Below are 15,839 nucleotides of genomic sequence, written 5' to 3'. Positions count from 1 at the left end.
CCGGGGCGGCTGCTGAAGGCGGGTGCGGCGGTGCTGATCGCCGGAGCCCTCCTGCTGCTGGCCGGGGCCATCGGCGCCTTCTACTTCTGGAAAGCCACGGAGCGGCAGGTGAGCCGAGCCTGGAGCGCATCCTCGCATCGCGGGGGGGGCAGAGGGCGAGCTGGTTGCACGTAAGGAGGGGCACAGGCTGGAAGCTCTTCTTGCGAGGTCGATAAAGAGGTCTTTAAGCAGATCTTTAGTTTTTTTAGCATGCTAAAAACCCCCCACAAAAAACCTAAACCAAAAAAACCAACACAAAACCCCCCAAACAACCCCTAAGAAACTAACTCATAATCATTATCTTTACTGGCCGTTTGAATGGAGCCTCCTGGAAGCACATTTATTAACGAACATGAAATATATCTTTGAGAGCACAGACGCTACATTGATTTCTGCTTGCAAATCCTCAGCGAACTCAAACCCCAACAAGTCCCCGGGGATTCAGATCCTGGGCAAACTCCAGCTCCCAGGACAAAAAAAGCATTGACATGTGTAAATGCCTTTTTCACATCATCTGCATTCTTGGTCCAGATTCTACCTGGACCCTCAAATATGTAATGCTATATTTAACCCATTAACAGGCACCATTATTTCGCTCTGGTGGTTCATATGACTGCGTGTACGCAGAGGCATTTATGGTTAGCAGCTGTGGAACAATTTTTAAAGTCATTATAAGTTTTATTATTTACAGTTTCTGGGCTACATGAAAAAACCCTGTATGCAAAGACCAAAACTGAGAAGCTGCTGCTCAGTTTAAGAATCAAACTTCAGCACATTAGACCATGTTTATATATTTTCTTTCTGTTTACATAAGATTTTGGTTTAAAACACATTTGAAACATGACAGTGCACATGTGAATGTAGCTTGCTCTGCAAGTGCAATTAGCGTCCTTCAATTTACTTTGGAAGAAGTTTTGTACCGCCTCCAGCCACACGCCAGCCACCATCAAGGAGAGCTTTGTGAGAATCCCAGCAGCTAGAGCAGAGGTTCCCTGGTGAGATACACCCGTCCGTGCACGTAGGAATCATTCAGATCATCAGCAAGTACAAGGTTTTACACCAAAAAGACAGGGCACACTGCTGACCTCCAGGATGCACTTTAAGAGCCATCTGCTTCTGTAGGCTTTTGAAAAGGGAGAGGGACCCGAACGGGTAAGGAGGCAGGGAAGGGGTAAGGCGCATTCAGCTCTGAGGGGGTGGGTGCATCTGCGGAGCACAGGACAAAGTTTCCTTTTTTATGATTGCTTCTGTCATCTAAATTCTGCTTTGTGAAATGTGTCACATTCATAGTTGTCATTAAGCTTCCAAGTTGATCTCCAGGTAAAGGCACTGGGAAAGCTTATTTTTCCAAGCTGCCTTCAAACTCAGAAAGATACACTTGACTTGCAAATGTTTAGGAAGCAACTGTAAGAATTATATTTAGCATCACTCATAAAAAAAATTAAGGCAATTTTAAAATTAGTATTTTTATTTTAAATCTTTAAATTCTGCCATAACTGACAAGGGTAACAAAGTCTCAACTGTGTCTCAGTCCCTAGGAGGAGAGACCATGTTCATTGGTCTGGTTTTATGGACCACGTTCAGCAGGAGTCCTAGACAGTGAAGAATAGGGGACTGAATCTGTATAACTGAGGGACCATAAATCTTTATCACCTTAGACTTTCCTGAGTGAAGGTGAGAGAAGAAGAAATTTGTCTCTAGCTGTCAGTGTAAATTTTTCATTAAAATGCTGTAAGGCTTTTTTAAGACCAAAAGTAAGCTGCTTGTGCAGCACTTTTAGCAGAGCTGCATAAGAGAATCGCAAAACCCCTTTACAGATTGTGGTCCCCCAGCAAATACAAACCACACTGCAGCTTTCCTCATTGAAAATAGGATAAGAAGAAATACGCTGACAAGGAAAATACGAGTCTATACAACTTCACATCCAATTTAAACAAAGTTCACATCCATTACAAGCTGGGAAGCATGTTCATATTCAATAGGAATCTGTTTTCCTGCACCTCAGCAGAACATCCTAAGAGATAAATAGGGGTTGGCCTCCTTCAAAGCAGGATGTTCACTCCTGCTCTCCTTTGGGAATCATGCCAGCATAAGAAGCGATACCTAAAATATGACCTAGAAGAAGATTTTTAAGTTGGAGTCAGCCTGGGTGTGGACTCACCCCACACTGTTTTTCCAAGTAAAACAGAGTACTCCCTCGAGGAGGGACCTCAGGAGGTCTCTAGTCCCTGCTGCTCAGAGCAGCTGTGGGGGCAGAACTGGTTGCTCAGGGCTTTATCCATGTCAGACCTTGAAAACTTCCAAGGATGGAGACTGCACAACCTGTCTGGGCAACGTGCTCCACCAACTGCCTTGCAATAGTGTGGTGTTGGTTGCTGGAGGGTTATCAAAATGCCTACAGAAATAAAAGTTAGGACCTGAATAGCGATATGACAGTCAGAATGACCCATCATCTGGTGTAGGAGGAAGGCAATAAGCAATTACTAGACCTGTGCTACTGCTCTTTTATCGATTCCAGGTGTACAATGTTCACTATACTATGAGCATTAATGGAAAAGTACAAGATGGATCAATGGAAATAGATGCTGGAAACAACCTAGAAACATTCAAAACTGGAAGTGGGAGTGAAGAGGCTGTTGAAGTTCATGATTTTCAGATTGTAAGTACTGCCACTGTTGTCTGTCATGTAACATGCTCCAGCACTGAACTCTAAGGATACCCTGCCCTGCCCCAACTTCTCTGCCCAGTTGGTCTCCAGTTCCAGCCCCCAACTATCCACACAAACATCCTTGCACTCCTGGCTTGTTTTCACTGTGAGACAGGCAGTTTCCTCCAAAACAAAGTCTCAGTGCCTTTTGGGGATAGACCGTGCCAGATCCCACTCCAGGAAGCAGTATGGATTAGGTTGCATCAGGTTTGGCTCCACATAACACTTTCATTTTCAAATGGTTCAACAGAGCTACAACATATGCCCTTGGGGTCTTGCTAGAAAAATGTTCTGGAAGGCTGTGACACAGCCCTTGCAGGATTTCATATGATTTGAACTAGAAAACCCACTTCCCCCTCCCCAAAACATCATTGTTTTAGGAGCATAGGGTCCACACAGTAAACTAAGTAGACACCAAGGAGAGACCACTGTACAGCGCTGGACCCAGGCAGCTTGCTCTGCCCTGACATCAAGGATGGGAGCTGCTCTCCATGGCCTGGCCTGAGTTCATCGCCAGGTGAGAGGATGGAGACATTTAGCATAGCTTATGTGTCTGTGCACCAAACGCATGGTGCTGGGCTGCTTGGGCTGACAGAAAACACATTTGGGTACTCCAGCAGCTTGGCTGTGCAGGCTTAGCACAGAGCCTATACTAACTAACAGATGCTGAATTTCAGCAGAGCTCTACAGCTCAGATAAGAGTGGTTCACTGAGCTGTACCACCTCTGAGCTACTAAAGGCACATGATGTTGCAGATTTACAGGGTCCAGATCCTGCAATTAATGCCATCAGGTGTGAAAAACTCATCTTTAGTGTTAAGTCCTTTGTAAGTCAAAGCAGCACCTAAAATAAAGATGCTGCTGCTAACAAGACTTACCCAGGGCTTCTGGAGCAGCCACCTTCTCCTTGCTGAATCTAAAAAGGCAAGAAAATTCAGCTCCTTGGCTTCTCAGCAAGTATAAACAAATACACACCATGAGACCCAGGACCTGACTTTCCCAACAGCTGCTGTTCAGCCTTTACAAAACTCTCGTTAACATCACCATAGCAACATTATTAGCAGCTGAATAGGAGCACCCACAACAAGCTCTTCTCATTTGCCTTCACACTTTCCACATCTGCACATAAAGCACCATCCCACCAGAGAGATGCTGAATCCATATTGCCTCTGTGTGTGCTGCTGGTAAGCTACCGCCTGTCACAGCCAGGTCAGAAATCAGCTCCCATCACCAAGCAGCTAAAGGGACCTCACAGAGATGGTGCCCGCTTGTAATTAGAGCACACCAGAGACAGGCTCAGCGAGAGCAAAGGGATGCTATGCTGCCAGTTGGGTTTTGAGCCAAGAATGCACATAAAGGAAAGAGAAATTGAAGAGATGCGCTTCCAACAGCCAAGTATTTACATCAGCAGCTTTGGATTGACTGGCACCGCTCGAATGATTGCACGGTCAGTGAAGACTTGGATTTGGCAATATTAGGATACTCCTATCATGCTCAGTGCACCACAAAGTCTCATTCTCTTGTGCACTCATCCCTGCAATGCCGTCCCCTCTTTTACTGCTTTAGTAATTTTGCTTTGATGGGTGTCTGTCCAACTGTACAGGACTTGCAGGTGCCCAGGACAAGACTCAGGTGCCTCTGTACTGTCCATCTCAAGCTGAATGAGATGCCCAAGGCATCCATGATGCCCATACAAGTCAGGTGAGAGGGATCATGATGACACCCATGCCCCCGTGTCCTGGCAGCGAGAGGGTAGGCAGAAAACCAGCACACCTCAAATGGTGCTAGATAATTGTTTTTAGGTGGTTGAACGGAGCTTGTGCAACGCTATGAAAAACACAGTTTTGCCATCTACAACGAGGTATCTAAATTAATAACATGAGAGGTCTTTTATGGGTACGCTAAAACCTACAGCAGAAACACTGAAACTACAGACAAGGTTTCTGTGCCGTATGTTAATGCCTAAGGTGTTGGCACAGGGCTGGCAGGTACGACCCAGGATTTGCCGGAGACCAGTAGCCCTGTGGAACTGCTGGGATACCCTTTCTCTTGCTTAAAACCAGACAGCCGCAGTTTAGGCAACTACATTTCACCCTTGTAGGCCAGATGAAGGAAGTCCCACATGCAGATTTCTGCACCAAATTCCCCATCACAAGCTTCCCTTTCTGTCACAGCTACTTATGTCTATAAATTGGACCAAGTTGCCCCTGTATTTTTGTAAATCTGTGTCATAAGGGTACTGCAACCACCAGCTAACACAGTTTCGAGGCTGCCTACGTTAGGTGCTAAGTTACAGTTCAAACTGTGTCAACTAATTCCTTAACAGAGCTACTTCAAGTAGCCTACAGCAGGCATGGAAGCACTTATATAAAACACCCCCATCTTTCAGAAATCAAGCAAAAACTTCTAGACCCATTTGACCAAAACTATAAGGCTAAAATGATGAGGGAATAGAGTTTTATTGCATCTGGTTTTAAGCGAGATTTAACCTTCAGACTGAAAATTCAGTGGCAATTTTAGCAGAGCTTGAGTGCTTTCTTGGGCATGGTGGGGAGCTGGAGGGCTGCGCACAACCCCCTTCCTTCTGCTTTTGCAGGGTATAACTGGAATCCGTTTTGCTGAAGGAGAAAAGTGTTACATCAAAGCTCAGCCAAAAGCTCACGTCCCTGAAGTTGATGCTATGACTAAAGCGAGCCTCTCATCTGAGTTGGTAAGGGGTAATTTGTTTATTTTTTTAAAACAAATCTTTGCATAGAGAGGATCTTAAAGCGATTTTTAAATACAAAGAAAAATGGCATTTGAAAGCCACTGTGGACAGTGGTAGGGTTGTTGCGGGTAGGGTAGGATAGCTGAGGGTTCAGTGACTGATTGCAAGAGGTCCCTGAAAGGTAAGAAAAGCAAGATTGGTGTCAGACGTGTCTCTGTGTCCAGGGGCATCATGAGAGGCTGCAGATTAGAAAGTGGGGGAAGCCAGAAACCATTTCCAACAAGTCCATAGGAGACCTCAGTGACAAGAGCATCTGACTGAGATCAGGCTGTGCACAAGGCTGTAAGGTAGACCATGGAAGAAGCAGCTGTTTTAGTCCATGCAAAGAGGGGTCGTGGTAGGTCCCAGGAGATGTCTATCAACCTCTTGAGCAGAAGCAGGGACTTCATCAATCAAGTCCTCTGAAAGAAACAGTCAATAAAGGGGAATTGTGGAAAACATTACTGCAAAATTCAGCTATCTCAAAAAAAAGTAATAAAAAAATAAATAATTTGCCTTCTTAGACAGCATCAGACCATTTTAGGACATCATGTTAACTAAATTTTGTGGAATCTACATCACAACCACCACAAAAACTCCAGTTCTCACCCAGATACCACCAGAACCTCTCCTTACCTCACATTTGGAAAAAAGCCTATCGCTTTATGTGTGCAAAGCCTGAGTTTCCCAGAGCTCAGACCCCAACACCATCGCTCACACAGGAGTGGCCCTGGTAACTTGAGTATGGCTGAGCCTGGATGCTGGCAGGAGAGCACAGGAGATCCACAACCCCTTTCCCTGGGTTTGCTCCACTCTCAAGAAATTAAAAGCAGATAGAATTAGCTGGGAGAGAGACACCATTAAGGCTGCACCTACCTGCAATGGTGCTGTGATTACTGAACATCTGCTTTAAAATGAAGGGGGAGAAGGTCTCTCTAAATCCAAGTCAGCAAGGCACCAGTTAAAGACCCCTGAAGTTGGTAGGGTTTTCCCCATGAATTGGTAAGAGATTCTTGCCCAAATTTCAGGCAGGGACCTACATCTTTCCCGCCTTACCTTATTTTAAAGGCAGGCTGAGCTTCTTGTCTTCATTAGCACTATTGCCTAAAGTCAAGATTTCAATTTTTCATCTTTTTGTGAAAATGAAGTCACAGTCCTGAAGATATTATCCTAAAATAGTCAAAAAGTTATTTCTAATCTTCTACCTGGCTACAGTAAACCTATTTCCTTGTCCTGCTTTCTGTGCATCTTCTCCAGAGATGCATTACCTACACAACCACTGCAATAAATCGTATGCACTGAGGCCACAAGAAGCAGCCAACTTAATGCTACCACTGGGATATTAACTGTTCCCTGTTGCTCAACTTCACAGGTTAGATGTATGATGGGAATGGCAAAGTAGTATTTATTTTTCTAGGGCAAGTCCTCTCTCTGATACACACATATTTAGGAGAAAGTATGCATATGCCATTTTCTTACAACATGTATAACAACCAACACTGCCTATAAAAATGATTGATTAAAATAAGCTTTTATAGATACTCAAACTCTGCCTGATCACGTCAGGATCACCTCAAACAGAAACAAAGGATATTTTTTTTTTTCTGAAAACTAGATTCAGATACTTCTGATGCTGATAAAACTTTAAGTGGGAGAATATAAATAATGAGCATTTCTGACTAGGCAGATTGGATAGTGAACTTACATGACTTGAGACCTACAAAAGAAATCAATAAACACACTAAAGGAACAACAACTAGACAGAATAAATTGATCTAGTCAGTTATATAACAAGTTTTGATGACTTTTATGGAAGCAATTTAGAATTTTAACTTTGAAATCATACTGGTTTTCATGATTCAAAAGTTGGTTTTCTTTTAATATTTCACTGTTGCTATAAAATACTTACACATTTTATGTAAAATAATACTTTGAACTAACAACTTTAAAGAATCAATCACTGGCATTTTCCTACATTACTTTGAAGATATGAACCAAAAACCTGCAGGGTATACTTCAAAAAGGCAGGCTCCTTTAACTCACACTTCAAGCTTTTGGTCAATTGAATTGCTTTTCCAAAAGAGACCTTTAATCAAAGTGATCATGTTGACTTAAAACTGGAAGCTGGAGCAGTTCTCAAGGTATAATCCTCTCTAAAATTTCTGAACAAGATTCCCCCCTCTCTCCCCCATTGTAAATATAGTTATATCTTGGGAATACATCAAATGAGAATGAGGCACGATAAAAGATTATGGTCCTGGTTTTAGCTGGTGTATTTCATTGCTGCTTTGCTGAAAGTGGCAAATCTTTACAGTTTCTGCCACATGAAAATCTGGTGACTTAGGCTGAAAGATTTCTGACACCTAGTCCTTGTACATGGGGCAAAAGCCTTCTGAGAGAGACAGGTGACATCTCAGCCTCAGCAAAGCTGACAGGAGTTTTGCCATTCGCTTCAGTGGTGGCAACCTTCACTCAGGCTTTGGCTCAGTACAATCCATTCACATTCATGAAATACAAGGATGTTCAGTATTAGCTGCAGCAAATGATTATACAGTTTGATGCTCAAGAATTAACAGCAAGCAGGCACATGACTGTTCAATGAGCAGCAAAGGATTTATGGTCTTCTATTTGTAGGAAGATGAAATCATGCCTGTGAGATTTGACGAAAACTCCCTTATCTGGGTGGCTGCAGACGAGCCTATCAAGCATAGCAGTTTCCTAAGCCCCAAAATTTTAGAGCTTTGCGGGGATCTTCCTATTTTCTGGCTGCGACCGACATATCCCAAAGGTAACACTTCTTTTATTTGAAAAGTATGTTATCTCTTCCTTCATCTAAACATCTTCCGTAAATCAGGCTTGCCATGGAGACTTTCACATCTGGGAAATCAGGATCCATTCCTCCCTTGCCCAGCCTGTCTTCCCAAGCCCTTATGGGTTGTTGCCAAGATTGCAGGTTTGGAGTTTATCCACACTTACTAGACATTTTCCATACTTGTATTTCCTCAGACAATTTACATAGCCCAAATGGCTGACTTAATATGAGGTGAAACATTCCCAGAGAGGTCAGCCTCCTTCTACAGAAGTACAAGGCAATGGCTTAAACTAACCCCCAAAACATTTAGGCAGCTGACACCAGGTAGCAGGAACACTATACCTGGCCAAGAGTTGGGGAATATCAAGCTCAAGCTCCTGAGACCACAGCCTGTCCTGTTTAACCATCCCACTTCTCCAGAGGACTTCAGTGGAGTGGACAGATGAGATGCTTTAGCCAGGTATCTGGTGGATGAAGTTTATGAGGTCCTGGGGGCAGTCCCAGGACTCAAAAGTACTCCCATCACCCAGAGCCAAGCTTAGCAAAGGTGTTCAGGAGTCAACAGGGGGATGGCAACTTCTCCAAGTGACTTCCAGGCCTGGGAGGAGAGGAGAAGGCTTGAAAAGACTTACTCCTCCTTGGTCCAATTAATATTAGAACACTCAGAGATGGGGAAAACAAACAGAATCACAGAATCATCTAGGTTGGAAAAGACCTTGAAGATCATCCAGTCCAACCATTAACCTAACACTGACAGTTCCCAACTACACCAGATCCCTCAGCGCTATGTTGACCCAACTCTTAAACACCTCCAGGGATGGGGACTCCACCACCTCCCTGGGCAGCCCATTCCAACGCCCAACAACCCGTTCTGTAAAGAAATGCTTCCTGATATCCAGTCTAAACCTTCCCTGGAGCAACCTGAGGCCATTCCCTCTTGTCCTATTGCTTGTTACTTGGTTAAAGAGACTCATCCCCAGCTCTCTGCAACCTCCTTTCAGGGAGCTGTAGAGGGCGATGAGGTCTCCCCTCAGCCTCCTCTTCTCCAGACTAAACACCCCCAGCTCCCTCAGCCGCTCCTCATACAACCTGTGCTCCAGACCCTGCACCAGCTTCGTTGCCCTTCTCTGGACACGCTCGAGGCATTTAATGTACTTTTTGTAGTGAGGGTCCCAAAACTGAACACAGGAATCGAGGGGCGGCCTCACCAGTGCCAAGGACAGGGGTAAGATCCCTTCCCTGTCCCTGCTGGCCACGCTATTGCTGACACAAGCCAGGATGCCATTGGCCTTCTTGGCCACCTGGGCACACTGCTGGCTCCTGTTCAGCCAAACAAACAAAACCAACCACCACATCCACACACCTGTGAATCCAAACTGCCAATATTTTCCACTTTTTTCATGTCCTTGCATATCCCATTGGGAAACAAAAGAGGAGTATCAAAGCTGTTCAGAAGCTGTTTCCACCAGGTTCACCAGCTGCCCTTGGGAGCAGGGCACCAGTCTGCCACAAAAGCACTTTTAAAAAAAGCAAGATGCATATGACTTGTCTTTCTAGCATTAGCAACTGCTGCTGAGTTAACATCAGTGACCACAGGGTGGGTCGAAAAACCTCAACAAATCTTCTCACAACAGTTTTGCCTCAAGAGGAGGAAGGGGGCCGGGGGCAATCTTACCCCTTTGGACTGGCATTGGCCGCAGATATAACACAGGAAGGCAAGCAGCTCCCATGGGGATGCTCATCAAGTTTGCAACCACACAGTTTCATCTTTCCCTCTGCCCCCTGCCCTCCCCTTTTTTTTAATATTTAAAGAAATCACTGAAATCTTAGATAATGTGTGGATAAATACAAGGACATGCTGAAGATAAGATTATCTTCTCATGATTATTTCTTCAGATAACCAAAGGAGAGAAATGAAGAGAAACAAACGTCAATCAGAATCAAACTTTGATATGGAAGACTTGGAAGCTGCTGCTGAAGAAGTAAACACCAGGTCACCCACTATGCAGCTGACTCAAGAGCTTGATCACCAGTCTAATGAAACCAGGCCAATGGGACAAGAAACTGATCAAACACTTAATCCAGACAACCCATATAATGTAAGTATTTTTACTGTAATCTTTGAGTCTGAGACCGTTGTAGGCAGGTAATATGGTAGGTGTGGGGTTTGTCTTTTTTTTAGCTGCAGTCTTTGCCTGTTCAGCTTTTCACTGAAATTACAGACTTGTAAAACACCTAAGCAGCTCAAAAAAGTCTTCCCTCAGTCCTCTTCTCCCTCCCTCATCCCAGTTTTCATTAGACTTCAGTCTGAAACAAGCACAAGTGCTTGGAGGTGGCAAGATTAAGGCAAATTGATGCCAAGTTGCTTTTCAGGGTTTCCAGGTCCATACGGAAGCAGCACTAGAGAGATCTGACAGGGATAGCACCTTCTGAAAAGAAGCCAAAGCTGGTCTTGATCAGACAGCTGAACCCCATCGCTGATAATGTAAGGAGGAGTCCAGTAGCTAGAAACATACTTTGTCCTCAAATAGAAATTAGTATCAGAAGCGACTACTGCAGAGGAAAGCAGTGGTAGTGTCTGGTTGCAGAGAGATCTGGGTTAGCCCAAATAAATCTGTTTTCTCAGCCTCTTCTCTATCAGAGCAGACAGCCCTAGTCTAGCACGCAATTCACGGAGGAGAACCTGTTTAGAGACAGCAACAGTGGGTGGAGGACAACTCTTACAAAACTTGTTCTCACTCTTCGAGATGAAGCAGCCCACAGAAAGAGCACAGGAGCCGCCCCGCTGCGTCCCAACACCTTTGCCGCGCTGCAGGAAAACTGACTGTACAGTAGGCACCTTCCAGTCTACTGCACCAGCGCCAGACAATTTATACCCACCATTTGGTGCAGCAGGAGTAAGTCATTTTAATACAACACTGTCACAAGATAAATGCCTCCTGCTTTAGAAATAAGTCCCAGCTTTGACTTGACATTTATGCAACAGCAGGAGATCATTATACTGTGACAGCATTCTGCCGAGTTGACATCCCTTAATTAAACTTAAATTAATCACTCCAAATAAAGTGGATCTAAATCGACTCTCTCACGAGGTCAGTAAAACAGCAGCAGCACTGGAATGTAACTTCTCCTCACAGCTAGTAATGTGACCACATCCGTAGAGTCTGAGCTGCCCTGTCTCTGGAGGGCAGTGGCAGAACAACTGCCACAGGTCTGTTCCTTCAGCCACAGGGCCCTAGGGCCAAGCAGAGAATGTCTGGTCTGACATGGCCACCAGACTTCCCTCAGCCTGCAGGGCAGGATTCACCTTCACTAACAGTTATTGCCTGGATGCCTATATCCAAGCTTTCTTCAGAGATCGATTCATTTGATTCAAAAGGACCATTAATTATACTGTAGGTCTTTCCTGCAGGATGAAGTGAATCCTCCCTAGAGCTCTTTCTCTTCACCCACTATGAGTGGAGTCTGGATGATGAGCTCAGGTGTAGAAGTTCACACTGCTGGTATCTGAATTTAAGGATGATGAATCCTGCCCAAGGAAACAACACCCTCCCTGCTCTCAGTGCTGGGAATGGGTCGCTGGGGGCCCAAACAACACTGAGCTGTCACTAATGTCCTGTACAAGCCCAGACAAGAGACGACACCTTTCTGTGCCTCAATTTTTGGCGTGCTGCTAGTTTTCTGAATGAAAAATGGTCAGGTAAAAAGCTAAGTGCTACTCCAACATTTGTTCTTTGACGCTGCTTTTCTTGAAATGACACCAATGGGAAAAGAATAAATGAATTTCAAGAAGCAGAATATCCAGGTTACTTTCCTCCCAGAAAGGAGGAAAGGAATTTTGAAGGGTGAAGGCAGCAGCAAGAGCCTGCTTTCACATATTTTATGCATGCCTCGCTTCATGTAACTCCTTACTGTCAGATACAGAACAGGCAGAATTCTCACTGTCCACAATGCACTTAAGTGTGGCAGATGGGAGAAAAAAAACAGACTGACAGACAAGGCAGAAATATTCAGAAAACTACAGGGTAATAGCTTACTGAATAGTTTCCTGGAAATGCTGTAAAAAGCATTAAAATGCAAAAATTAAAACAAAAACATTAAAAACATAGTAAACACTTCAGATATTGTCATCTACATAAAAGACTCAGATAACTGTCTTGAAATATTTTCCATCACTAATATTTAAAACTTGGGAGTTTACTGCTGCTGGATCTTTTGCAAGGACTGTAAAAGAAAAATAATTAAGTTAGAGCTCCCTGTTGTTTCTTTCCATTTCACATGGGTGACTGAACCAAATCTACACTACTACCAAACAGAGCAAAACTAAAGGGAAAAGAAAAGAAAAAGAAAAAAAAAAGCAAGATGCATGGGTCAGTTAGTGGGAGCTCTGTTATATTCAACAAGACCAAGATTTCAGTTTTTACCCTTTGTAGGGTTAACAGGAACGAGAATGAGAGCACTAGGATGACATTTAATATTTTACATTTCAGCAACTGGAAGGTGAAGGGATGGCTTTTGACCCCATGCTGGATCACCTAGGTGTGTGCTGCATTGAATGCAGACGAAGTTACACACAGTGCCAGAGAATTTGCGAGCCTCTCATGGGCTACTACCCATGGCCTTACAACTACCAGGGCTGCCGTACTGCCTGCCGAATCATCATGCCCTGCAGCTGGTGGGTTGCTCGTATCATGGGTGTTGTGTGAGAAAAAGCAATCAGAGCCTTACAAAATAAGCAGGAATGCGATGATGACAAACTGGCAAAAGACTACAACCAAAGCAGTACTGATCCTGGCTTTTAAAATAAAAGTGTGTGTCACCTCACCAAAAGCAAGGTCAGATATTCTAACTGTAAATAAAAATATTAAGTTAATATTCCATTCGCTTTACAAATGGCAAGGATATACTAGGACTTACTGAATTCAGAAACTAAGACATCCCCAAATAAAGGCAATGTTAAACTTTGCTCACAAACTGGTTTAGCAGTCCAAAAGCTTGCTCAGAAATCCAAATTTAGCTTTTCATAACAAAACCCTTTCTTTCCAAGCTACATGTGAAAATTTACATCCAATTAGGCAAAAAGCTCAACTTGTACACTTGGGAGTACCTTTCATCCATGTAGCTTACTTAAATAAATCACAAGTTAAGTTGCTCCCCATTGCTATTCATACCAAGTTGCCAGGTCATTATGAATGGTTATAAACCAATTACAGCATACCTTTCCCACAAAGCTGCTCCAGGGGACACGGGAAAGTGCACATTGTGCTAAATCGGAAACAAACAGCAGGAAAAGGGGCTGCGGAAGGGAATGTGCGTGGCCACAAAATCAAAACCCTTCGCACATCCCAACATCAAAGAAGCCCCAGCATCAAGAATCTTGTATCCATGATACCACTGTAGTGTCTAACAAGTATCTGCTATCCAGCTACTACAGCAAAAGTATTTACATGCAGTTGCACACCAAAGAGTCTCAAGACCCTTCAGAATCTACAACAGCCACTGTATTTATAAATCCTTGAACTAGACACTTTTGACACAAGATTACAACCCCTCTTTTTTTCACATGGATACTAGCCATTCATGCTACCTCCTTTAGCTTCGCTGAAGCTAACCTCTGTTCCCCGCAAGAGAAACTGCTTACCAGTAAGGAGCAAAAAAAAAATAAAATTGAAAAAGGTTTCTAACCTCACCCTTTTTGCTTCAGCAAGCTCTGCAGTTATTGGAATTGATCCTATTACATATTAAATCTCTAAGAAAGGTACTAAGATGAAACACAAAGATGGAATGACTTAGGATTTCTAGCCTCTGAAAACAAAGACAGCAGTATTGCACTGCCTTCATCCATACTACATGTCTTCAACCCTACCACTGAGTTTATGGAGCCATCTACACTGGCTTTATGTACAGAAAGGTCCAATTTTTCCTAGAGTTCACTTTCTGGAGCATTCATTTTTGTGACCAAACAGCTCTTGAGATGTTGCAAGCCTAGTAATGTTATTAACACTGCGTGACACACAGAAAAGAGGAATTAATTTGACATAATCGTGGCTTAAAGAAAATAAAGACAACCTCATGTGGAATGCTAAACTGCATATCTAAAAAGCAAAGTGTTAAAAAGAGAATAAGACGAGAATAGAATTCAGTATTTTTGTTCTATTGTAGCTTTTTTAATATAAGCTTCACCTTCACTTAATCTGAAGAACAGACTTGCTTTGAAACATTTAAATTAAAAATTTCTTGAAGTGGGATTTCAAGGCCTGTTAAATTTGAGTTTCCGCTTTTAAAAATTAAAATTACCTTGGATCATTATGTTGTTTTATAAGTACATCATTCATATGCTTAGAAAAGTCAGTTTTCCTTTTTTACTGCAGATTAAACAAATACATTAAAAATGGCAGTTGCTTTATGTGTTTTTTTCAATATGGAAAGTGTAACAGTACCTTTACGTACATGTTCAAGAAATGTCTGGAGAGAAAAACAAGGGGATCAGCAAGTGAAACACTGAAGGCAAAGAGAAGGAAATGTGACTGTATATATGAACTAGATCGTTGCTGTCTTTTGCATCTAAGGCCATCTTGAGGCAACCCGTGACCTGCTTATCCCTGTCCCCCCAGTAAAAAAACAAAACCAGTCTCCTTCTGAAGACAGAAAAAAATATCTTCCCACATCTACACATTCTTAACAAAACTAACTATTCCTAAACTACAGGCTTGTATCAGTTGTTTTCTATAGATAGTCACAAAGCACGTAAAATACAAAATAGCATGGATGCTTTAAACTGTCACATGCAGCATGTGCACTTTGAGAACTCTTCTGTATGCACCGTGCCAAGAAAGCCCCAGTGATCACAAGAGAAGCAGATACACTACTTACACGGTTTGTGACTAGCACAATTACCAGAACTACAACATTAAGTACAATGCAGAGGGCACAATTCATCCATTTCCAAAAGACAGGCAACTAAATGCCTTCCCCAACTCATGCTTCAAGTAAGCAAATTCATATTTACCTATGTGTCATCTTCAAAGAAAAAAAAAAGTAAAGATCTCTTGCTGTGGCAAGGTTGGTAAGTCTTTTAAGTGCAACATCTAATTTTGAAGGAAACATTCTGAGGTGGCACAGGAATGACAATAAAATCAATGAAAAGATGTAACAAAATTCCCTGCAGTGGTGGCTCTGACTACAGTTCTAACTATCCACAGTGATCCTATTCACCACTGTACATTATTTGCCACCAATGTTGAAGACAGGTTTTCCACTGCCACCACAAAAATAATACCTTGCATACTAAAGTGATTATGACATGTCTGCATTTAGGGGGTTAGGGAGAGGGGATGTTCCTGAATATGACCCTGCACTAGCAGAAACCAGTTCAAAACCTTCCTTTGGGCAAAGTTTATGGAAGGAGGAAAGAAAAAGAGATGAGCTGGTTTCCCACCACAGGTGAGTGGATGTTAGTCAGAGCACTGTAATTCTACTATCCTTGAAACTTAATTACCCATGTCATTGTGTACTAGGAGAAATAGGATGGTAGGG

At 43.1% G+C, this 15,839-nt stretch overlaps 1 protein-coding gene across 1 annotated transcript; it reads left to right on the top strand.

Moving 5' to 3' along the window:
• The first annotated feature begins 6 nt into the window (after nt 1-6).
• On the top strand, nt 7-14,695 carry CNMD (chondromodulin). The gene is made up of 6 exons (XM_026858630.1): nt 7-108; nt 2,558-2,698; nt 5,342-5,455; nt 8,126-8,279; nt 10,200-10,402; nt 12,794-14,695. The coding sequence occupies exons 2-6, from the start codon at nt 2,579-2,581 to the stop codon at nt 13,007-13,009; spliced, it is 807 nt and encodes a 268-aa protein (XP_026714431.1). The 5' UTR covers nt 7-108; nt 2,558-2,578; the 3' UTR covers nt 13,010-14,695.
• The last annotated feature ends 1,144 nt before the right edge of the window (nt 14,696-15,839 follow it).

The sequence above is a fragment of the Athene cunicularia genome (genome assembly GCF_003259725.1).
Source record: "Athene cunicularia isolate RWA chromosome 1 unlocalized genomic scaffold, athCun1 chr1_part1, whole genome shotgun sequence".
NCBI classification, from domain to species: Eukaryota; Metazoa; Chordata; class Aves; order Strigiformes; family Strigidae; genus Athene; species Athene cunicularia.
Note: the sequence above shows the minus strand (reverse complement) of the source record. Positions and strands in the feature narration are given on the sequence as shown.

Excerpts from the sequence above, each read along its gene's own strand:
- CNMD (XM_026858630.1), top strand. The coding sequence starts at position 2,579 with ATGAGCATTAATGGAAAAGTACAAGATGGATCAATGGAAATAGATGCT. Across the intron at positions 2,699-5,341 it reads AAGTTCATGATTTTCAGATT|GGTATAACTGGAATCCGTTT; the intron begins GTAAGTACTGCC and ends CTGCTTTTGCAG. Across the intron at positions 10,403-12,793 it reads ATCCAGACAACCCATATAAT|CAACTGGAAGGTGAAGGGAT; the intron begins GTAAGTATTTTT and ends TTTACATTTCAG.